The 26,739-nt window shown below is 34.1% G+C and overlaps 1 protein-coding gene across 1 annotated transcript; it reads left to right on the forward strand.

The window, feature by feature from the left end:
* On the forward strand, window positions 1-23,012 carry LOC126880169 (peroxisome biogenesis factor 10-like). The gene is made up of 3 exons (XM_050643927.1): window positions 1-415; window positions 7,841-8,083; window positions 22,643-23,012. Exons 1-3 carry the CDS (start codon window positions 152-154, stop codon window positions 22,976-22,978), a joined length of 843 nt encoding a protein of 280 aa, XP_050499884.1. The 5' UTR covers window positions 1-151; the 3' UTR covers window positions 22,979-23,012.
* Window positions 23,013-26,739: the final 3,727 nt, after the last annotated feature.

Raw genomic sequence — 26,739 nt, forward strand, 5'->3', positions numbered from 1 at the left:
TCTAAGATTGACAGGATTTTTTTCTAAATTTTAAGGTTATATGTAAATAAATATATTTTTGGTAAATAAACATTAATTTAATCAGTTAAATAGTTAATAATTGTAAATATTTTGTGTATGCATATGCATATATACATATAATAATTCGATCATGAAGTTTTACAAAGCTAAAGTGGCCGATGTATTACGGCTGCACCAAAGGGACGAATTATTTATAATGGATGCAGAACAAAAAATGCATCTGTTTTTAAAATTGATGGGATCAGGAAATTATCACAGGCTGAATTCTTCCATTTCTACTATAGCAAGAGTTTGGTATTATTTTATGACATCTATGGAAAAATTACAAACCTTGGGTGAAGAGTACACTGGAACTATAAGATCTAATACTAGTCATCAGATTCCTTCCAAATCTGTAAGTTTTATAGGTTTTATGTTTTATGTAGGTATAAAATGAGAGTTAGGACAGTTGATTTATCCAGTAATTAAATTTTTTTACTAAATTATAAAATAAGTATAACAGAAATCAAGAAAGCAGTTCGAGAACTAAAAAGCTATAAGTCACCTTACTGCAGAGATGCTGAAGAGAGGAGGGAAAACAACTAGAGAAGTCCTGCATATCCTCATGAACAAAATACCCAATAGCTGGAATGATGTGGAGACACTATTAATGTTCAAAAAAGGTAGCTGAAAGAACTTAAAAAACTACAGACCAATAACTTTAGTAAGTGTTATATTTACACTACTAACGAAAATCATGACAAATAGACTCACAACTAAGCTTGATGGATACCAAGCAAAAGAACAAGCGGGATTCAGAAAGGGTTTTAGCACTGGCGACCATCTGCTAACAGTAAAAATATTGATTGAAAAGTTGAACGAATATCAAATTCTATTATACATGGCATTCATAGACTTCTGAAAGGTGTTTGACAGCATAGAACATTGGGCCTTAAAAAACTCACTACAGAACAGCAGAATTGATTATAGGTACACAGACTTAATAACAAACATGTACAAAAATGCGAGTACCACAATAGAATTCACAGATGAACACGCTACAGAACCAATAAAATTGGAAAGTGGAGTCAGGCAAGGAGACACAATATCGCCAAAATTGATCAATCAGGCTATCAAAGACATTTAAAAAATTAGAGTGGGAAACATATGGAATAAGAATAAATGGAGAGCTCTTGAACCACTTGAGATATGCAGACCATTGAGATGATAGACGGTTCTGATAACTGATAAGAAAAAAGTTACAGAAGATGGTCAAGGAACTAGATAGAAAAGCTACAGAGGTAGGTGTAGATATGAACTATAGTAAAACCAGGACTATGGCAAACCAAGAAGACCAATTAGAAATATTAGTTAAACAGAATGAATTAGAGCAGGTGGCAGAATACATATACCTACAGTAGGAAAAATGAAAGAATACCCATGAACGAACATATAAAACACGCTGTATTTTCCTGTCACCGTGTCACACAAAAAATTGACCAGCGCAAATACATGTAATAATTATTATTACATGAACTTGCGCTGGTCAATTTTCTTTGTGACACGGTGACAGGAAAATACAGCGTGTTTTATATGTTCGTTCATGGGTATTCTTTCATTTTTCCTACTGTAGGATAGATAATATAGGCCTGGATCCCGTGTACCAAAAAAAAACAAAAACGTTTATTAATAGCAAGCTGAAAATTTGTTAATAGCTTAACGGTATCTAGTGGGATGGGAACAGGGAAAGTGTTAAGGGTTTTGCTGCATCCTTTCCAATACTGTTTTCTTAATTTAATTTTTTTTATACAGGGTGTTTCATTGGAAACGGAAATACTTTAACAGTGAATATAGGTTACCTAGTCGGTTTTAGATATACTACATTTTTCGCCCTACCGACTTTTGTAACCGAGTTACAGGGTGTTTTATCGATTTTGCTTATTTCTTTCTTAAGCCATAACTTTAGAACCACCCTGTATATTTTTTGATATTCGGTACACATATGTCTCATTCAAAATCCAAACGACTGACATACTAACCATAAGAAAAATCCAGGTCCGTATTAACAAAAAATTATAAAGTAATTATTGTGACCTTAAAACAACACCCTGTATATTCAAATTTTGAAAATCTGTTTGAATATTTGAAAAGAGCACAAAAAAGTAAGTTTAATGGTCTGCTTCAATTTTTCGGCCAGTCAATTTTATGACTTTAATTTTGAAATATCAAATTTTTTAAGAACTCTGACATTAGAAAGCAGATATTATTAACTTTTAGTTATAAATTATTAAAGTTAATGAATAAAAACTCATTTTAAAAATAATCAATACTTATTTACCACATTGGAACAACCCAATTACTAATGACAAGAAAAATCCAGTTTTTTATGCTCTTTTAAAATACGCAAACAAATTTTCAAAGTTTCAATATACAGGGTGTTGTTTCAAGGGCACAATTACTTTATATTTTTTTGGTTAATCCGGACCTGGATTTTTCTTGTGATTACTAATTGGGTCGTTCAAATGTGGTAAATAAGTATTGATTATTTTTAAAATGAGTATTTATTCATTATCTTTAATAATTTATAACTAAAAGTTAATAATATCTGCTTTTTAATGTCATCTTAAAAGATTCAATATAATTTCAAAATTAAAGTCATAAAATTGTCTGGCCGAAAAATTGAAGCGAACCATTAAACTTACTTTTTTGTGCTCTTTTCAAATATGCAAACAGATTTTCAAAATATACAGGGTGTTGTTTTAAGGTCACAATTACTTTATAATTTTTTGTAAATCCGTACATGGATTTTTCTTATGGTTAGTATGTCTGTCGTTTGGGTTTTGAATAAGACATATGTGTACCAAATATTAAAAAAATATACAGGGTGGTGCCCAAGTTATGGCTTAGGAAACAAATGGGCAAAATTGATAAAACACCCTGTAACTCGGTTATAAAAGTCGGTAGGGCAAAAAATGTAGTATATCTAGAACCGGCATGGTGACCTCTAATCACCAATAAAGTATTTCCGTTTCCCAATGAAACACCCTGTATATAATGGATTCTGCAATCTGCCGGAAGTTTAATAAGTGTTTGCTTTGACAAATGTGAGATTGACATGTAGAGTATCACTCCAGTGAGTGATCTCCTTTAAGGCCATCGGTACATAATTCGCAAATATTTTACTGTTATCCCTACTTTTTCTGTATTTACACGACAAATTACATGTAGTAAAATTCACACTGGTATGGATATGTAAACATTACTAGAATGTCATTCTACTTGAAAATGTCATCATTAACTTAAAGAGATGGCTTTTGAATGTTCTTGGATAACTGGTATTTGTATAATTGCAAATTATTAATTCAGTTAATAAATGTGATAATTTTTTCACTAACTATGTATTCAGTGATTGTAATAATTTATATGTACAACAAAAACTAATACTCAATCGAGAAAAGAGGAAAAGTGTTAAAGTGATTTTTTAATAATATATTGTTACTATGGAACGTTTACAATTTTGAACATCTTTAACAACAAAATACTTGGATCAAAGAATATATTATCCTGATGTATTATCTGCTTGGATCTTCCACAAATAATACACAATAAATAACTTTTTATTAAGTTCACATCTTAAATCATTTATTTTTATCAATACACTATAATGTAGGTATCAATATTATTTCATCAACAACTTAAAATATTCCTGATGCCATGTCAAATATTTAAAATTGTCACTGTCACTGTCGGACTGGCAATATGCTGACAATATTCTATTCAACGGAGTGCGTTGTAAGACAAAGATAGATTTGGAAAATATTACTACGGACATTGGATTTATTTTTTTCAAATCCTGAAAAAACCAATAAATATTTTTGAAAAATTTAAAAGCAGAATGAAAGACTAAATTATTACCGAGGGCCGAAAGTCCCTTAGAATAACTAAAAAGTTTATTTTGAATGAGATATTTGAAATTAAAAATCACACTAAATGTTCTCTTAGTTTTTCACCCCTGTAACTTATTAAAATAAACATTATAGAAGTTCTCAGGGACTTTCGGCCCTCGCTAATAAGGTAATCTTTCATTCTGCTTTTAAATTTTTCAAAAATACTTACTAGTTTTCTCAGGATTCGAAAAAAATGAATCCCCATTTGAATAGCATTGCAGCCGAAAATACATACCCATCCCCTTAAAGAACTAGATAAATTTAAATTTAGTGTTTTTTTGACAATGATTAATTTAATTTAAATTTATAATCAAATATAATACATATTCTATTTGTTTATAAGCAGATATAACTAATCAAGTTTATAATCAAATAGAATAGATATTCTATTTGTTTATAAGCCAAAAAACTGTTTATAACTTTATAACATTCCTGAGTCAGCAATAGTCAAATTTATTTAATATAAATTATTCTATAAAGTACATAAGATAATATGTATAGTAGTAGAGTGCATTTTTATACAAATATCATAGTTATTCTGGTGTATCATAATCATTATGGCTATTATTGTGACGGTAAATTGTTAATTAACAATTTAATTGTTTGCTAAACTATTCATTCAATTTCCACTGGCTTCTAAAAATATAATCTATATCAAAAAATCTTTTATGTCACTTAGATTTAAGGTGATACAGTAGCGATCAACAGGTAGCAAAAACGCGTTCCAAGATTGCGGCTGTAATTTTGAATATTTTTTCGAGATATTTGGCACACATATTCGTAATATAATAAAGAATGGCGGTACATATTAATATATTTTTTAAATTGGGCTCTGTACCGCCATTCTTTATTATATTACGAATACGTGTGCCAAATATCTCGAAAAAATATTCAAAATTACAGCCGCAATCTTGGAACGCGTTTTCGCTACCTGTTGATCGCTACTGTTTCCTCTTAATTATTGATAAATAATTATTTACCTAAAATTTTAGTTGAAATTCAAAGATTTTGTTCAGAAAAGCCGGATTTTCCGAGAAAAATTTTCACACGAAGCAATTCGGGAAAAAATATCTCTATGCAGAATTAAATTTCAGTTAATTTTTATTGGGGTGTTTTTGGTGTAAAGTTAAAATTTTCGGAGTTACAGGGCAATAATTGGAAATCACGATTTCTGAGTGTTAATTTGTTTATAAAAAAAAATAGCACAATATCTGCGGACTCATATTATTGCATACCTATATTATTGATACGTGTCATAAAAAACGAGCACCAAAAAAAATGGGTCATTTTTGATGTCTCGTATCTCCTAAACCTGTTGTCCGATTGAAGTAATTTTTTTAATATGTTATAGCCTTATTCTTTAGCAATATCGCTGTAATAATATTATTGCTAAACAGGTAATTTTTCATTGTATACCGGGTGTATGAATCAAACTGTGTTTTTTATCAAAGTTCGTAACACCCTGTGGAATATTCTAGCATTTATAAAATACTGGAATTAAAACCCAACTATAGCCTGAGGTTTTCTTAACATTCTGTTTTTTTTTATTCATTCGCTTATGTTGGGCAATACAAAAGTTAGGTACTTTAACAACTAGCCATGTTCTTCATCAGTACAGGGTGTTTCTAAATAAGTACGACAAACTTTATGGTGTCATTCTGCATTACAAAATAATGACAGTTTGCTTTATAATCGTATGGCCGCAATTGCTTCGTTTTCTAGATACGGGATGTTGAATTTTTTCTTACAAACTGACGATTTATTTATTGCTTTAAAACCGGTTGAGATATGCAAATGAAATTTGGTGGGTTTTAAGACGTAGTTATTACACATTTTTTGACATATAATTAGGAATTTTATATTCACCATTGGCGTGCATACGGGTAATATGATCGGTCATATTACCCGTATGCGCGCTAATTGTCAATATAAAATTCCGAATTGCATGTTATGAAAAGCGCAATAACTATCTCTTAAAACCTACCAAATTTCAGTTTGTAAGAAAAAATTCAACATCCCGTATCTCGGAAACAAAGCATTATTTGCGGACATATGTTTATAAAGCAAACGTCATTATTTTTTCATGCAGAATTATCCCTTATCGCACTTTCAAGTTTGTCGCAGTAATTTAGAAACACCCTGTACTGATGAAGAACACAGCTAGTTGTTAAAGTACCTAACTTTTGTATTATCCAACATAAGTGAATGAGTTAAAAAACAGAATGTTGAGAAAACATGAGGCTATCGTTGGGTTTTAATTTCAGTATTTTATAAATGGGTTGTGTCACATCCACAGGGTGTTCCCAACTTTGAGAAAAAACACAGTCTGATTCGTACTCCCAGTATACAATGAAAATTTACCTGGTTAGCAAAAATATTATTACAGCGATGTTGTTAAAAAATAAGGCTATAACATATTAAAAAAATACTTAAATCGGACAACAGGTTTAGGAGATGTGAGACATCAAAAATGATCCATTTTTTTGGGTGTCCGGTTTCTCTGACGCGCAGTGTATATCAGGAGCTTGGAGGAGTAAGGGCGAACCCGAAAAATGGTTATTTCAAAAACAGTCTCATCTTCCTCACGTACTTTTAAAGAATGCGTTTGTATATTATTATAACAGCATGTTTCGCCCTTCGTATTCCTAAAATTTCGTAAGAAATAATTTACCAATCCATTCATGTCAGAAACTGAACTGCACAATCGTCTAGAAGAGTAAGGGCGAACCCACAGGCTTTCGTTGCGTTCCCTTCTCCTCTGTTAACGCGCCGGTGTTTCTGTAATTCTGTAGCTTAGTAGCTTTAATTGGTGAGATACAGAAGACGAAGAAACCGTAGACGATGAAAATCAAATTGAATTCAATTCAAGCTTTATTTTTGAATTTTATTAAAACACGAAGGATGTTTATTTTTATAGAATAAAAAGTATTAAACCTCTTTTTATTTCATAAAAATCTTGCAAAATCCTCTTAAGTTTTAAGATCTACCTGAAAGATTCCCATACCGTAGGAAAAAATTAGGTTGTAATTTACATAATAGTAGAGAAACTAAATTTGCATTAAGTTTATTGTATATTGTAATTTTTATTAGTACTTGGCGATAAACTTTTCGCTTACAAAGGCGCCTTTCATTATGCTGTTCAACGCTTATAAGAAAATATTGTAGTGGTGAGCCGATGTACCGATAGAACGTGACACCGACAAAATCCATCTTTACAAAGTGAATATAAGGCATAAATAAGAAGGATTATTATAGTAATTTTACAAGTTAATACTTTATTATATAAATTTACTATTTTAGTTGGGAACAAGCCGTAAAATTAAAATAATAATTCCTAAGATTTACACGTTTTATTCACTATAGTAGAAATGCGACGATAAAGCGCATAATATTCATTTTACAGATTCCCAACTGTAAACAAACGCGCATCCAAGCTAAACAAGGTCGTCCTGAAGTGTATCTTAAAAACCAACACGCTACCTACAATTTGAATTTGCAGACTGACCAGTTTGGGCCTGTAAAATCAGAATCCGCCTCGTTTAGGGTAATAAATTACATTTAACAGCCTCTTGACGAATGAGACGGCGAATAGTAACACGTGCGTTTGTTTATAGTTGGGAATTTGCTGTTTGAATGTGGTTTAGTAGCATCACTTGTTCGCCCTTACTATTCTAACATGTTTGTAAACTTTAATACAGTTTTCCCGAAACATCGTTTTTGCAGTTCGCCCTTACTCCTCCAAGCTCCTGATATACAATCATAAGATTCGATTCCAGCAATAAAATTGCTGGTAAATAACTTTTCCCAAAAAAAGGCCTATTTTTCGAAAATCTGCCCAGACTATAAATTATTAAATAGAAATACGAATTTTATCTATATTTTTATTGTTTAAGTTGTCACTTTTATGGTTGATACTGCACGTTGGAGGAGAACCTATGTTCGATAGGATATTAAATTATTCCAAGAAAAAGATTTTAGCAAGCCAAGATTTAAGGAGTGACGTAAAGTCTTTGCTACTGAAGTGTATTGCAATACTAAAAGAAGAAAAATCAACACTTAAAAGGATACACAATGCATTATTCTACATGGATGGAAGATATTACAATATTTCTAATAGAGTCACAGGAATTCAGTATGTAAGTATACTCAAAGAACGAAATACACTGAGCTCCAAAATTAACCATAATTTTAAAATTATAATTTGAGTTGTAACGAAAACATTTTTGTTTGTTCTTTTGTGCTTTAAGGCTGCTTTTAGAACATCTGAAATAAAAAAACTTCTTTTTAAAAAAAATGTATTGAAAAAACAATATAACATTATAAATCCAAACATCTAAAACAAACATCTGATCTCGACAAACTAACATCATAAGAAAAGTTCAAGAAAATACTATCGTACAAGTAGCAAGTATTGCCTCTTCTGGCGTTTGTTACTGCTTGACAACGATCTCTCATACTGAAAATTACCGTTCTTATTTCTTCTTAATCAACTTGCTTCCAAATTCCAACTAACCGCAAAACAGTTCATCTAATATGTTTGGTGTATTAGGTAGTTATCGTAGTCGTCTGCCTACGATGTCACAAACATGTTCTATTGGGTTGATGTCAGGACTTCTCGCGGGCCAATCCATGTCAGTAATTCCAACCTCCTGGCCTGACGATATTGCTGCACAATTCCTGCCATGTGTGACCTGGCATTATCGTGCAAAAGCGTGAAATTATCTCCACTAAATGGTGCAAATGGCACGACATGCTCTTCTAAAATATCTGTAATATACCTGTGTGATGTAAGCCGCCCGCGTAAGTTAATCCCACCCGACACCATTACTGAGCCGCTACCATACTATACAGTCCCCACTGTGGGTAACGTTCCCCAGGCCTTCTGTGCACTGTTTTGCCTATCATCAGAAAAAAGACAGTACCTCGATTCATCGGTAAACAATATTCTTGCCCAATCGTCATTCCAAACAACATGTTCACGAGCAAAATGCAATCTTTGCCTTCTATGGTGTCTGGTAAATAATGGGCCAGCGGGTGCCCTTCAGGGCGTAGGCAAGTCTTCTTCTTATCGTATTTTGGCTGATTCTAAAATTATAAGGATCCAAAAATTCATTTTGAAGAAAAATACTGGTAACAAACCTTTGTCTCAGTGTACGAAGTGTCAAAAACCGGTCTTGATTAGGAGTTGTAACCCTTCTACGGCCTTGACCGGGTCTTCTCGAGTTACTTCCAGTAACAGAAAAACGTGTTAACACTCTGAAAATGGTTGACTGAGTGACGTTAAAACGTTCAGCGAGTTTTACTTGACTGTTTCCTTATTCGCGAAGAATAACGATTCTAATAGAGTTACTTTCTGACAAATTTCGATTTTATTGCTGCTGGTGGTTTATTTCAAAGGAAAAAACACTTAATAAACTTGAAAAATACCTTTAAACATTCAGAACAACGTATTCCAACCCAACTAAATTAGGCGTAACGTTCCCCAGGCCTTCTGTTCACTCTGTTTCGCCTATCATCAGAAAAAGACAGTACCTCAATCCATCGATAAACAATATTCTTGTCCAATGGTCATTATTTCAAACAACATGTTCACGAGCAAAATGCAATCTTTGCCTTCTATGGTGTCTGGTAAATAATGGCCAGCGAGTGCCCTTCAGGGCGTAGGCAAGTCTTCCTCTTATCGTATTTTGGCTGATTCTAAAATTATAACAATCCAAAAATTCATTTTGAAGAGAAATACTGGTAACAAACCTTTGTCTCAGTGTACGAAGTGTCAAAAACCGGTCTTGATTAGGAGTTGTAACCCTTCTACGGCCTTGACCGGGTCTTCTCGAGTTACTTCCAGTAACAGAAAAACTTTTTACTTGTTAACACTCTGAAAATGGTTGCCTTAGTGACGTTAAAACGTTCAGCGAGTTTTACTTGACTATTTCCTTATTCGCGAAGAATAACGATTCTAATACGGTTACTTTCTGACAAATTTCGATTTTCTTGCTGCTGGTGATTTATTTCAAAGGAAAAAAAATAAACTTGAAAAATACCTTTAAACATTCAGCACAACGTATTCCAACCCAACTAAATTCGAATTAAAATGAAGCACAACCAGCATGTTTTTAATTTTTTTGCAAAAAATGATAAAAACATCAATGTTTTTTACTGTTCTTTCGATACATTTTACAATACCGCAGATAATAATAATACATTATCACAAAAATCGAACCATTCAAATTATTTGATTTACCAGGGTTTTTAAAATTATGCGTTGGCAGGAAATTTTCCAAGAAATTAAATCACAGCAACTAAAATGGGCAGGCCACTTGCACAGACTTCATAACGAGAGACTTGTAAGACTGGTATGGGAGGAGATTCCTACAGGCAAAAGACCACTCGGACGTCCCAGAATGCGATGGAGAGATAACATCCAATCAGATCTCCGAAAAATGAACATTCCATTTGACCCTAGGTTGATGGAAGACCGAACAAATTGGAAGATAGTACGTTCTTTAACGGTAAAATATTGCAAAACCTCTAAATTTTAAAGAACCGCTTGGATTGACATGAAATTTGGCATACACATACCTAATAAGTCAAAGAAAAAAAGTGATATTGTGCCGATGTGTGCTTTTGCCCTGGGGGTGAGTTTCTGTGAGAAAAAGTATATGTCCAAAATAAGTTAGGAATTCGATAAACTGACTAATTCTAAACAACTTTTGTTCTATAGAGTTTTTTCACCAATTCAATACTTTTCGAGTTATTTGCGAGTGAATTTGTTCATTTTTAAACAAAATAACCACGTTTTTGGACGGTTTTTCGCAAATAACTCAAAAAGTAAGTACTTTGTCGAAAAAATTTTCTTAATAAAAAAATTGTTTATAAAAAAATGGTGCATATATTAAGTCTGTAGACCCAGTACAAGCAAAGTTGTAGCTAATAAAAGTAAGTTCTTATTCGTCAAATTCCAAATCGAATATTTCATCGAGAAATAACCAAAAAGGAACACTTTTCGGGGAACACTCATTTAAACTTTTTTAAAGTGTTTAAAAAAAGGTTTATTTTTGTTTTTAAAAAAACTTCTAACCTTAAAAGTAAGTGAGTTATGCTCAAAATATTGTTGGTACCTTTTATTTTTTGGAAAAAGGAATCGCGAAAAGAACCCCCTAATTAGCATATCAAATAAAATTAATCGTTACCGCTTCAGAAGTTACTTTACTTATTTATTCTTTATACGATCTGTAAGTCTCAGCGGTTTAAAGTGCTTATTCTTAAAAAGGCTGTAGTTAAAATGGCTTGAACGAGTCACTAATCCCGAGTGTATTCAAACTTTGAACAGCCATAGCATAACCGATTTTTGTCTAACATGAAGACCAAAAGTCCAAAATATTCAGAAAAGCAAAGCGTACATTTTATTACTTCTTGAGATTTTTGGTATTACAGTGGAACCCCGATAAGTCGGTCCCCGATAATTCGGAAGTCCGGCTAACCCGGACCGATTTTCATCAGACAAACATTTCAACAATAAAAATGTATGTAATATAATATTTGAGAGATAATGTATATTTGTGTAATTTGAACTATACGATAGTAAAAATGACTCATGTCACACGGCGCCAAACCGACGTTCATTGGCTCAGATTATCGGAAACAACAGGCAGCTGTTATTCCTTTATTTATTTTAAACTGCCTTAGCATTGTTTAAAAAAGACTAAAAGACTATTTAAAAAATTATTTTTAAAAAATGGTCTTAGTCTCCACTGTTCATAAATAACATAACATCGTTCCGATTGTGACTATTGTGTGTAGTACAGTCTTATTTCAATTATAACGGAGTTTATCTGTAAGTATAACATATTTTATTAATTTTTACCATATTCTCCTGCTAACCCGGATTTTCGATAACCCGGATCGGCTATGGTCCCGATTAATCCGAGTTATCGAGGTTCCACTGTACTAATAATTTTTAAGTTATTTTGAAAAAGAGCATTTTTTTCAAAATAATTTTTTTTTATTTTGAAACCATTTTTTTTCAAAAATAAGCACCTTCAATCGATGAAACTTACAGATCATAAAGACACCAACATAAATAAAGCAACCTGTGAAGCGGTAACGATTAATTCTATTTAAGTTGTTAATTAGGGGGTGATTTTCCCGATTTTTTTATGCCAAATCAAAACGGACCAACTGTATTTTGAGCGTAACTTGCTCACATTTGATGCCAGAATATTTTTTTATAAAAATGGACATAAAGCTTTTTAAACTCTTTAAAAAAGTTATGAGTTTTTTCCAAAAAGTGCTTCATTTTTTTGGTTATTTCACATTGAAATATATTTATTTGAAGTTTGGCGAATATGAACCTACTTTTCTTTAGCTATAACTCTGCTTCTACTTGGTCTAGAGACTTCATGTATACACCTTTTTTTTCACTTTTTTACAAGCGATACTTTTGCTAAGAAAGGGTTTTTCGATAAAATACGTGCTTTTTGAATTATTTGCGAAAAATTGTCTAAAAACGTGTTTGTTTTGTTGAAAAATGAACATATTCACTCGCAAATTACTCGAAAAGTATTAACTTGGTGAAAAAACTGTATAGAATAAAAGTTGCTTAGAATTAGGCATTTTATCGAATTTCGGACTTATTTTGAACGTATGTTTTTCACCCCCGAGAAGGGGTGAAACTCACCCCCAGAGCAAAAACACACATCGGCACAATATCACTTTTTTTCTTTGACATGTTGGCTATGTGTATGCCAACTTTTATGTGAATCCAAACGGTTCTTTAAAATTTACAGAAAAAACCGGCAAATAATGTACTAAGAAAGTTGTACAGTCAGCCGGGACCCACCCAGGGTTGTAGCGCTACGTGATGATGATGATGAAGAAGTTTTTGCATGAAATGTTACTGATTGCTTACTAAAATATTAGTATAACTATAAAACTATAGAATTATTGTATATTATAGTGAAATTTTACACTCCACTGAAATTACTGCTCTTTCCCTACAAATCCCGGAATAATCCACGAACTTCGAAATGAATCGCTGACAACTATTTCGTTCTCTGGCCACAAAAATATCGTCAATTGGTTTTTATTATGAATATATTTCTGTATGCCGGAGGTAAAGGGCACTATGTCACAAATTTGCAATTTTACAGGAGATGCGTTTTAAGTTTATTTTTGTGTTTCTTTATTCACAGGATGTATGTTAATACACATTATAATATCACAATCCCTTGTCTAATTTATTCTTCAGATTATTAACTTTCAAAATAATTGTAGTATTTAAAACACATATTGTGATAATAAACTTGATTTATTTTTAATAAAAAAAAATAAAACACAATGTAGTGGACATAGTGCTGTTTACCTCTTTAAGATCTTTTGGGTCATGGTACTAGATGTTTACTAAAAATGCATTATACAATGTTAAACTTTAATTTGTTTCTCCTTCATGACAAACATTACAGGGTAAAGTGTAATACTTTACCCTGCTTGTTTAATACTGGATTTACTTTGTAACTTCCTCTAGAGGTATAGGGTTTTATTTCCCACATGGTGCCGTCTGCCTCTAAACAAAATGTGACATGATACTTTTTATAAAGTGCTTATCTTTGTTATTTTATAAAGTAGCACATAGTGCTTTATACCTCTGTGTGGAGAATTAAAAGTTCATTATAACTGCAGTAACATCCCAATATTGACAAAAATGGACATAGTGCCCTTTACCTCTGGCATACAGATTTTTTTGATACACTGCATTTTTACTATCTACTCTAAACACAAAGTAATAAGTAAATAGTCTGAAAGTAAATTAAGGTGAGTTAGGTACCATCCAGTGACGGTTCTCTAAGTATTATTGTTTATTGTGGTAGGTCATTTGGCCATATTCTCTTTAGTCTTCTTTCAGCAAGTGGTTGGGTGAATGAATTATTTATCAAGTCGTTGGTGTGGTTAGTGGTGCGATTTTTATATTTTATTGAACGATTTTTTATTAAGTCCTTGATTAGTAGGATGTCCAGATCATTGTGAAGTGTCTGGTTGGATACATACCATGGAGCTTTACTTATCATACGGAGAATTTTGGATTGGAATGTTTGGAGTATCTTCGTATTTGAAGGTTTACTGCAGCCCCATAGTTCTATTCCGTAAGACCAAACTGGTATAAGTATAGCTTTGTACAGAAGCAGTTTATTTTCAAGAGATAACTGAGACTTCTTGTTAAATAGCCAGTTCATATTTTTTAGTTTAAGATCTAATTGTTTACGTTTAATTTTAATGTGCGTTTTCCATATGAGTTTTTCATCCAGATGCAATCCCAAGTATTTGACAACTGGCTTGATGGGAATCGGAGTATTATTTATAGAAACTTGAGGACATGTAGATTTTCTGGTTGTAAAAGTAATTTGGACTGATTTGCTGGCATTAGCATTTATTTTCCATCGCTTGAACCAGTTTTGTAATTGGTCTAAATGATTTTGAACTTTTTGTGATGCTACATTAGAGTCGACATCGCTAAGATTCCCGTATCATCGGCAAAAGTAGCTAATAAGGTATCATTTCTGGTTGGAACGTCGGCTGTAAATATCAGATATAGAAATGGGCCGAGAACGCTACCCTGTGGTACGCCAGATTGGATGATGTGGTAATTTGAGAAGTTGTCTTCAATTTTGACTTGGAAATATCGGTCAGTAAGATACGATTTTAGAATAAAGTATAGTTGGTCTGTCATGTGTAATTTTAGTTTATAGAGGAGACCTTGATGCCATACCTATCAAATGTCTGTTGTATATCGAGAAACACTCCAGCGCAAAACTTTTCTCTTCAAGAGTTGTTTTAATTAAATTTACTATTCTGCGGCATTGTTGTATGGTTGAGTGTTCACGTCTAAATCCGAATTGGTGTTGTGGTATAATTTCGTTTATGGGGATAACTTGCTCGATTTTATGTAATAGTAACCGTTCTAATACTTTCGACATTATTGGGAGTAGGCTTATCGGGCATACAGATTTAAAACTCTAGGTAAGAGATATTTATAGAGTTCTTTGATTTTCAAGAAACCTTCATCAGTGTGTAATACTGATCCCAATAATTGATATGTCATGGGATCATATAATTTATGTGTAAAGTTTGGTTTTATAAAGTATGTTTTAACAAAGATTTTTGGAAAAATTAATCAAAAACTATTCAACACGGCAATTATTAACGAATATTACATTAGTCTATTTACTCATGGTTTTTGCTCCGAATTTTAAAGAACCGGTTGGATTGACATGAAATTTGGCACACACATAGCTAACATATCAAAGAAAAAAGTGGAATTATTGTGCTGATGTGTGCTTTTGCCCTGGAGGCGAGTACCACCCCTTCTAGGTGGTGAAAAAACATACGTTCAAAATAAGTCCGGAAATGGATAAACTGACTAATTCCAACCAACTTTTGTTCTATAGAATTTTTTTAATATCTTTCCAGTTATTTGGGAGTGAATATTTTCATTTTCTAAGAAAAAAAGTAGGTAAGTATTTTATCGAAAAAAATATTCTTAACAAAAATATAGCTTATAAAAAAGTAAAACAATTGGTGTATGTATGAAGTCTGTAAACCCAGTAGAAGCAGAATTGTAATTAATGAAATGTAGGTTCTTTTTCGGCAAATTCCAAATCGAATATTTCAACGTGAAACAACCAAAAAATTACACATTTCACAGAAGCACTTTTCGGGGGAAAAATTCATTATAACTTTCTTAAAGCGATTAAAAAAAGCTTTATTTTTGTTTTTTTTTTTTAGTTTTTAGCATCAAATATAAGCAACTTAAACGTTCAAAATGAATTTTGTCGCTTTTTTGGTAAAAAAATGTGAAAATCATCCCCTAATTAGCATCCCCAATTAAATTAATTTGCCTATGTACAGTTTATTAATGATCTATAAATTTCATCGGTTTATAGTGCTTATTTTTCTTCTTATTCTCCTTCTTCTTCTTCTTTTTGTATAGACATGACTCTGTCTGTTTTTTCAATGTGCCTCCAGTAAGTTGTCGTTCCATCGTTTTCGTGGTCTGCAACACTGCCTGGGGTAATTGCAGGGTGGATCGAGTAGCTCTGCGGTTACCACAGCCGGTCCCAAGCCCGGATAAAATGTGGAGTGTTGATAGGCAAGGTTAGCAACCTACCAATCGGAAAAACGAATACTGCTCAAAGAAACAATGTGCTTATTTTTGAAAAAAAGAAGAATGTGTGTACTTGGTACGCACGTAAGAAGTTATACTTCTATTATATGATTTCAACGAAATCAATATACTTTAAACAGTTTCTCTACTACTTTCAAAAAATTTTTATTAAAACAATACCAAAAATTAAAAAAAATAAAAGAATAAAACACACACAAACACATTGAAAAATGCCACAAATGATTTCTGAACAATAATTGTTGCCAAAAATTTTAATTAAATACGTATTTTCTGAAAAAAATAATATACTTACAATCATAAAATCTATAAAAAAAAAATAAAAAAATAACAACTTGCTTGGGGCTTGGACCCACTTCACGTCTATCGCGCCGTACGAATGTCGAATCGATTTTCCACTGGACCACCTTCGTGTTTACGTCATGTGGGAATATACACAAACTAAACGTTTACACCATAAACTTTTGACATTTTGTTTATTTAAATGAATTTAATTAAATTATTAGTTTGATTTTTGTCGAATTAAAATACAACAAAATATAGAGTAAGAAAACGATATATTAGATGAAGATCTGTAGAAAGTTTGTTCGTAATCAGATTATGTAAATTAAAGCATTGCCTACTAATAGGTAACTACATTATATTTTTTACATTTTCCAAATAGATAGGTATGAAGATAATTTTTTATTGGAATACAACTAAAACATTTAGAATTACGTACCTGCGGCTTTTCAAAACTATTTAAAAAGTCACTATAATTATAAATTTGATTTTATTTCTGTCCTAACAATAAAAACTAATATATACAATATTTTTGTTTACCGATAACCTCCATATTGAACAATTATTGACAGATCTATCGCGAATTAAGAAAGGTCCCGCATAATCCACACCGGTCACGATGAACGGTGGACCATCTGCGATGCGCGACGCAGGTAGATTTCCCATTATTGGCTGAATAGGCTTAGATTTCAAACGAAAACATTTCACACATTTATGCACGGTACGTCGTGCTAAGTTTCTACCCGATATGGGCCAAAAAGTTTCTCTTATTGTAGAGAGTAAAAGTTGAGGACCCGCATGCATTAAGTCCTTATGAAAATGATTAAATATCAAAACCGTAACTACATGATCTGCCCCTAAAATGATTGGGTGCCTTTTATCATACGCAAACTCCGAATGTTTTAAACGACCGCCTACTCTCAGAATGCCCTGACCATCAAGAAATGGAGACAAGTTTATGAGCTTACTGTTTTTCTCCAGAGGTCTTTTCTGGCTCAAAAGACCAATTTCGCTAGAGAACGTTTGTGCCTGGCATATTTTTAAAATTCGAATAAAAGCGGAATTTATTTCTTCTGCTGAAAGGGGATCGGAAGTCCTTTCTTTGCTTTTACAAAAGTGAATAAATCTGAACACATACGCGGCGGTTCGCTTCAATCGCACAATATTGGAAAAGCGCTCAAACGAAAATACTTCACGATTGTGTGTTGCGTCCAGCTTGTTGACAAAAACCTTTATGTTTTTTCGCTCTTCGCTTATTTCAGTAGGCGCAACTTGTAAATTTGGCCATTTATCAGATTCTTGCATGAGCCACTCGGGTCCATGCCACCATAAGTTGCATTCCATTATTTTTTCTGGCTCCACGCCTCTGGACACTAAATCTGCAGGATTATCTTTACCAGGAACATGCCGCCATTGCGCAAATGACGTGGTCTCTTGTATTTCGGCTACGCGATTGCTCACAAATGTCTTCAATAAATTAGCCGGGGTTTTCAACCAGCTAATCACTATTGAGGAGTCTGTCCAGAGGTAGCATGCGTTAAATTGTACATTTAATGACATTTTGACCTTATTGGTCAAACGCGACAAAATTATTGCTCCGCAGAGCTCTAAACGCGGCAAGGTAACGGGTTTTACGGGCGCAACCTTGCTCTTCGCACACAATAAAAATGAATGTGATCTACCTAACGTATCGGTAGATTTTACGTATATGCAAGCGCCGTATGCTCTTTCCGATGAATCACAAAATCCATGCAGTTCAACATTGACCTCACGAGAGCATATGACGTGCCGCGGTATTTTTAACTTATTTAAATGCCGTAGTGCGCTCCTGAATTGCAGGTAATTTTTCGCTAAATGCTCGGGTATGGGAGCATCCCAAGAAACACGCTCCAGCCATAACCTTTGCAGCATAATTTTCGCGGTAATTGTACACGCGCCTAACAGACCCAAGGGATCGAAAATTTGAGCTATTTCCGATAATAAAATTCGCTTCGTAACGGTACGACATAGAGACGAATTTATACTATAAAATAAAGTATCCGATTGAGGTGAATATAACAAACCTAAAGTTTTCGCGTTTTCATTTTCGCCGAATTGAATAACCGAGCCCGCTACAGTAGTATCCTGAATATCTCTTAATACTTCCGGTTCATTTGAATAAAATTTACGCAATGTGAATCCTCCTGTCTTGAGGACCTCAAAAAGTTGCTTACAGGTTTCGCACGCCTTTCGTTTTGAATTAAAACCCGTTAATAGATCGTCTACGTAAAAATCGTTCCTTATAATGTTAGCAAGGTCCGGGTTCTTAGCTTCTAGCTCCTCACCCAATGTCATTAGACACTTTATCGCCAAATATGAAGAGCATTTCATCCCATACGTCACTGTTTGTAATTGAAAAACCTCAATAGCCTCTTTCGGACGATTTCGCCACAAAATGCATTGCAAAGATTTCTGCTCGTCTTCAACCAATACCTGACGGTACATCTTTTCTATGTCGGCACTCATCACATATAGATGGGTTCGGAACCGCATTAAAATGGAGAGTAAATCATTTTGCAGGGTTGGCCCAGCCATTTGAATATGATTTAATGAGACGCCGGTTGTTGTTGGAGCGCTACAATCGAACACGACGCGCAAACGTGTGGTCAGAAAACTTTCCTTTAGAACTGGATGATGCGGCATAAAATAAAATGTGCCCTTTTCGCTAAAGTCTGTTACCGCTTCCGAAACTTTACACAAACTTTTCATATGACCTAATTCTTTATATTCCTCAATGAATGTGCTATAAAGAGTTCTCAAATCAGCGTCTTTACTTAATTTTCGCTCGAGATTTAAAAAACGATATTTCGCTTGCCGAAAAGAATCTCCGAGTGAACTTATAGGTTCCTTGAACGGTAAGGATACTATGAATTTTCCCGCCGCATCGCGTTTTACGGTATTCGCGAAATGTTTCTCGCACGCAACTTCTTCGCTTGAGAAGGCCGGTTTTTCGCTAAAAACCTCCTCTAGCTCCCAGAACTTACTTAACTGCTCTGTGACTTCCATAGTGTTGGCAAAATTACACTTGGTTGTTCCGTTTCCTGCTGAATTATTTCGGGTAGAGTACGGCCCTGCTATGATCCAACCAAATGAAGTTTCCTACATAAATGGTTTATTCTTCCCTAAACTGATTCTATTCGTGCCAAGAATTTGCCAGAACAGATCACTACCTATTAATAATTCGACCCGTTGTGGTTTATAGAAGTAATCATCCGCTAACTGCAAATGGCTGGGCATTCCTAGATCGCTAATATCTATTTTAACCGCTGGTATGAAGCCTGTAATTTCCGGAATTACGAAACAGTTTAACATTGTACAAAAGCTCATATTGCTACGGGATTGTACTTTTATTGCGCACCTAAAACGAACGGGAGATGACGCGTTGTTTATCCCTAAGACAGATATGTCCACTCTGCTTCGTTTAATTCGAAGCCGATCGCATAAATTCTCCGTGATAAATGAACTCTGCGAGCTGCAGTCTAGTAGCGCTCGCACCGCGTATGAGTTGCCCTGGCCATCGACAATGTTGACCAATACTGTGGATAGTATGCTTTGTTCAGGGCTGGCCTTGCTGCTAACAGCAGAAGCTGTCAAATTGGTAGTATTTAGAGTGCCTTGTAGGTCATCTACCGCTTGATTTTCGCTCGCGTTTACTACAAGTTGTCGCATTGAAGGTATGTTTCGCTCGCTTGACCTATCGGGGTGCAAATACGTGTGATGTTTAGAAGAACACCTCTTGCACGTTGATTTTTTACACCTCCTGTAGTAGTGCCCCCCTTTAAGGCAGTTCGTGCAAAGGTTCATCTTTCGTACTTTATCGAATCTTTCCTTCTATGAAAGCCTTAAAAATTCGCCGCATTTATAGATAGCATGTTCCCCCTTGCACATAGGGCAACATCTCGCACTATCTGTATTGTTTGGAGTGTCTTGCGATGAGTATAGACCGCGAGTATTCTGCGAATTTTTTGTATTCCGCGGATATGCGCCCGCTTGCGAATTATTTCGCGTATTCTGTTTTTCCGCTTGATTTGCCTCAATTGATTCCAAGAGGTCCGCCCTTGATTTTAAAAACGTCTTAAAATCGTCGAAACTAGGTATTTCGTTGCTCGTCTTGCTGTTCTCCCACGCGCGTAAAGTATATGTGTCAAATTTTCTCGAAATAATATGAATGAGGAGAACGTCCCAATATTCTGTAGGTAAGCCTAGTTGCTTTAATGCGTATAAATGTTTTGAAAAAATGTCAACTAGTTGCCGCAATCTACCAGATGACTCTTTATTTATAGTTCTATATTGAATAACGCATTGACGTGATTGGATATTAATAATCTATTATTATCGTACCTTTCCGTAACTAATTTCCACGCAGTCTCGTAATTTTCCGCGGTGAATTCCAAAGTTCGTATGATTTGAGCGGCGCTGCCTTGTAGAGAACTTCTTAGATAATGAAAACGCCTAATATTATCTAAGTACTCATTCTTGTTGACTAAGGACTCAAAGATATTAGCATAATCAAGCCAATTGTTGATATTCCCGTTAAAATGTCCTAATTCTATCGGTTTCAGCTCAATACAGTGACCCGCGTATGAATTTTTAGAGCGCTCACTAGCTTTATCGCCCCCATAAGCGCGGATGATTTTTCTCGCGATCGCTACTACAGAAGAGTGCTTATTATAAAATTCCTCGCGCTCAAGAACCTCCGTAGCTAACTGATCCGCTTTGACTAAAGTTTCAATTTGATCTTGAATTTCATTAAATTCAACTAAGCTCTCAATACCGTTCAACATTTCGACCGTCTGTAACACCTCTAACTCGGAAATGCTGTCACCCTTTTTTATTCTGTCATGTAATGGAGAGATGTATTTGCTAAAGATTGTAACCTTGGCTTTCTGAGAACCTCGTCTACGACTAAGACCTTCCATATCGCAAATGATTGTTTAACAAATTGCTAAAGTAATCTATTCAAAATAAAAACCCAAAATGATCATTCAATAAAATGATAGTATACCTAATTTATTCAAAATAAATCCGCCAATGATTAATCAATGTAATTTGTTTAAAATAACCCGCAAAAATGATTATTCGACAAGATGACAATCTAATTTATTCAAATAAATCCGCAAATGATTAATAAATGAAATGCTTGTAACTTATTCAAATTACCCACAAAACGTTCATTCAAATATCTTCGTTGACTATACAAACAAAAACACGCAATAGATGTCATAAATTATGGTAGGTAATAAATCTAAGGATAAAGGAGGTCTCACCAAATCTGCAGGGCTGTCATCAGTTCTCCTCAAAACCACAACACAGATAACGCAAAAAGTCTATTTACACGCTTGTCCTTTGAAATGAAGAAATACGATAAACACTTAAAAACATGTGGCTTTGCGTCGCCAGCGCTCTCCTGGTCGCAACGTTGCTTAAGAATTACAGTCGGCCAGTCGTATACTGTTCTTTTGCACTTAAAAAGGCCCGTTTGAAAAGTCTTTTATCTTCTTCTTTCACGTTGAATATTTAATTGGCTTAGAAGGACCATGAAAACGAATCGAGACCCGTATGAATTTGAGTGAAGTCAACGCGATAGATAACTTCGATAAGATGCTGGTTAAATGATTAAAACGTGTGAAGAGATATCGACTTTATTATCTAAGACACTAAAACTAAACAGCAAAAATATAGGATAAGTCCTTACACTTGAACTGTCGAAAGTTTGACAAACACGACGCGACACTTTGAATAAATATGCACGATAAGATGGGAATGTTTCGCCCAAATGTCTTTGCCGTGGTGTTTGAAGACGCGTATGCCCTTACGAACCTTTTCTTGTGCGAATGTGCCTTGCCGACTGCCGGTATGCGACTCTGCTTTTCGTATGATGATATGTGAATATATTGGTATAAAACTAACCACGTTGCCACGTCATAAAAAAAGGCAAAATAAAGGAATTAAGAGGGCATAAACACAGTGGATGAACTTTTAAGTTGAGTTTATCTTTTAATTTCAGAAAACAGAGATGATTCATGCGTGAGGTCACATTTTAATATTTTTCATTTACCAAAATATTTCGCATTTTATTGCTACCATTATTAATAGATTTTTGACCAGGTCAACATATTTATGTATGTACACCTTTTGGAGAAATCTCATCTACTACCTTATGCATTTTGTAGTAAAATTAGTTTATTTCTTTTTTCAGGTACTACTGAGACAATGGTTGGAAGATGATACTTTTACAGGAAGTTTTTCTATCTTGGGTAATTTATCTTTATTCTATGTCCTATTAAGTTTTGTTATGAAGATGTTTATTCCAAGTAGCAGTTACAACACTCTAGAATCCGAAATGTCAGCAGTAACTTCGAAGAAAGGATGTATTTTATGCGCAGAAAATATTAAATCAGCCTGTTCAACCCCCTGTGGACATATATTTTGTTGGAATTGTATATATGAGAGTTTACAGTACCAGAAAAATTGTCCCATTTGTAGGGAAGAAGTTAATTCTAGCAGAATTATATTTTTGCAGAATTTTATATGAACGGTTATTAAATATATAATTTCGTTTTGGCTTACTTAGTTTTTTCTTAGTGGTCTTAGCCATGGAGCTGGGATATCTACATTGTAAAAATGACGTGCACCCTATCCTCCATGCTATGGCATACTGGACGAACCATACAGTCTGTAGTCAACACCCCGAGGTATGAGCAGGAACACAAAATGTATCAATACTCATACGCTTATGAAACGCACCTGGCGGATCACAAAAGCCATTTTACTCTTTTTCAACTTGTCTTGAGTGAAATGTCTTAATCTTTTCTATCAGCCTCTCTTGGCTAACTCTCGTTTCTTCCGACCCCGAATAGCTAAATAGGCTTCCGATGGCAGAAGGATCACTATATTTCCTTCTATTACACACTCTAGGAAGGCAACGGGAAACCACCTAGACCCGTTCCCAAGAAACAAATCGTGGAGGCTGATAAATACAACGGCCCCGAGTGCGGGCACGGGCGCTCCTTAAATGGAGCAGGGGTATTAAAAATCTTCCAATCGGCTAGAATCATAAACACATTTTCTAAAGGAAGAAAAAAGGTACATGGGATATAAGAATCATGTACGAACCAGGAAAGATTCACAACACCATAAAAGAAATGAAGCATATAAATATAATACCTACTACCGTAATTCGGTCTTAAACTACGAAATATATTTTTTTAGTGATATTCCTCAAGCAAAGATTAGGAACTTTTGTGAACCATGGTATTTTGTAGGTATATTAAAAATGGTAACGTGATTTGCCCCGGATTTTAAACACTATAGTGAAAGAGGGATATGTAGATTATTTGTATTTCTAAAGGATCTAATGAAAAAGAAGAGGTAGATTTCATTACTCAAGCTAAGGTAAGAAAGTATTCGCACCGTGCGTCTCCCCTCTATTTACAGTCACGTGACACGCTGTCAAATTTTGTAAGGAGGTTTTAACATTGGGATTATTTTGTTAAACTTAAATATTTTATTTTGTAGTGAGAATAACCGAATACAATTGTTAGAATTCATTAGTTATTAATTTATAGTGTAATTTACAGTTCAACAAAACTATTTTCTTTTTCGTTAATAAAGATTTATTGACATAAACTGCGATAGTGAGGTTATGTATACATAATCAAACTGATAATCAATAATGGAAAGTGAAGAATTTATAGCAGATTAAGTGCGTTTTTATTTTCTGTTTATATTCACGGGATTTTTTTAAAATATTCCATTTAAACATACACAAAGTGTCCTTATAAACTTTCAAAAAACCGCCAACATGAGCAGGTCGGTCGATTTTGCTTTGACACTTAACGCTCGGAGCGAATAGTGAGGAAAAATAACAGAACTTATCGCTCATGGCGGACAGCTTACAAATGAGCACAAAGAAACACTGTCGACATGTCATATCCCCCCATTTTATGTCAACCCTCCCAGCGGATATTTGAGGCCATGGCAACATTGCCACACTCAAATATTTCGTTCTGTGAGCGTCATAAAGTTAGCGAAACGGTTTTTTCAAAGTCGTTATTTTGACTTCTACCATAGCTAAAATAATTGCACCTCGTTTGCGGATAATTGCACCATTCAAAATTTCAAATCAAAAGTGGAGATTTCGGCGCAGCGCTAAAAATAAATGTTGATTTTCAGGGTATAAAATGCCGTAAAGTCGCTAAATAACTATATCACCTAATTGCACCTCGTTTGCGGATTATGAATAAACTGGTTTTAATTGAAAATTGTGAAAATTGAAAATGTTATAAAGGAAAAACGATTTTAATGTTGGTTGCCTATACTGTAGGGGCAAAGGAATTCCAGAATAATTTTCACTTATGGTAAACCTAAACTGTAAGGCAGTATGTACCATAGTCAAAATAACTCCTCCTGACTTACTAGTAAAGGTAATCCCTCCTTCGAAATTTCATTTGCGGATATTCCATTTTCAAGTTATATCAAAATGAAATTTCTCGGGACAGAGCCAAAGTGCCAATTCCATTATCGGGATATTTATTAAAAGCTGTAAAAAAAACAATAACTATATCATTTAATTTCTCCTGGTTTGAGGATTACGAATAGACCTGGTTTAAACTAAAATCATAAAACTTAAAAATTTTCCGAAGAAAAAAATTTTCCATTTTGGTGGTCCTAAACTGTATTTGCAAAAGTATTATCTGTATTGTAATGTATATCTAAAATGATTGCTTCTGACGTAAGAAAATCCCTCCATTCGAAATTTCATTTGCGGATTTTCCGTTTTCGAGATATAATCAAATAAAAAGTTGAGATTTCGGCGCAGAGCTAAAAATAAATTTTCATTTTCTGGGTATCTCTCTCTCTCTCGTTCCATCCCTCCTTGTGGAGTATTGGGCGCTTATGCGTTTCTTGGCCAAAAGTGTAAGATTGCTGTCTGGCCGGGACAGCGCATCTTCTTTTGTTTTTATTCTCTGGATAAATTGTGAACTAATTCCCTCCACTCTCTTCTATCTTTTGCTCTCTTTTTGACTTCGCCCCATCTTAGTCCAATTTTTTCGTGTTCTCTCGTTGTTGTTCTTTTCCAGCTGTTGTCTGGTCTGCCCCTCTTTCTTTTTCCCTCTGGTTGGTATTCAAGTGCTTGTCTTGCTATGCTGCTTTGGTCTTTCCTTAAAGTGTGGCCGATCCATTTCCATTTTTTTTCCTTGACTGTAGTAGATACGTTAGTTTGCTTTGTCCTTTCCCATAGTTCTGTATTAGTTATTTTATTTGGCCAGTATATTTTTAGGATTTTTCTTAGAGATTTGTTTACAAATGTTTGTAGTTTTTTAGTTGTATTTTCGTCCTGTTTCCATGTTTCTGCTCCATAGAGCAGTATACTTTTAATGCAACTGTTAAAGATTTTAATTTTTGTTATTTCCGATATTTCGTTTGTTTGCCAAATTTTATTTAAAGCGTTGAATGCGTGTTGCGCCTTTGTTATTCTCGTCTGTATATCCTTTTTACACCCCCCGCTCCTTTCCATGACAGATCCCTCCATTCGAAATTTCATTTGCGGATTTTCCGTTTTCGAGATATAATCAAATAAAAAGTTGAGATTTCGGCGCAGAGCTAAAAATAAATTTTCATTTTCTGGGTATAAAAAGCCGTAAAATTGCTAAATAAGCATATCACCTAATTGCTCCTCGTTTGCGGATTATAAATAAACTGCCTTTAATTAAAAATAATGAAAATTGAAAATTTTATAAAGAAAAACGATATTAACGTCGGTTGTGGTTGCCTACACTGTAGGGGCAAAAGAATAATGTCCACCATAGTAGTGATGTTGATTATAGTTACTTTCGAGGATTCGTTACAAATCGTTACTTTTGTATAAAGTAATCATTTACAGCAGCGGTTCTCAATCTGTGGTACATGTACCACTGGTGGTACATATCATTGGGTGCGTTCACCAGACCAGTGCGCTACGTCAGCGCTCTGAAACTGTTTAAGATTTTTCGGGTGAACGTCATGTCAATTTAGGCTAAACTTCAACGTGTTGACGAAGCGGTCGCCATTTTATTGAACGTAGTATTTGTATCGCTTCAATTCGCGATGAAAAACAAAGTATCTGACCTCTGGTGTAATAAATTTAAACCACTATAAGTGGTATAAACAAACCAGAAAATTGTTGATATGAATGGAATTTGGTCACTTTTTAAAAATTTTTAGTAAATTTCAGCATTATGAGCACATTAAAATATTTTAAATCAAATCAGTATTGTTCTATTCCTTAATTGAATGTTTGTTTATACCATTTAT

This window comes from Diabrotica virgifera, chromosome 2 (assembly GCF_917563875.1).
Source record: "Diabrotica virgifera virgifera chromosome 2, PGI_DIABVI_V3a".
Lineage (NCBI taxonomy): Eukaryota > Metazoa > Arthropoda > Insecta > Coleoptera > Chrysomelidae > Diabrotica > Diabrotica virgifera.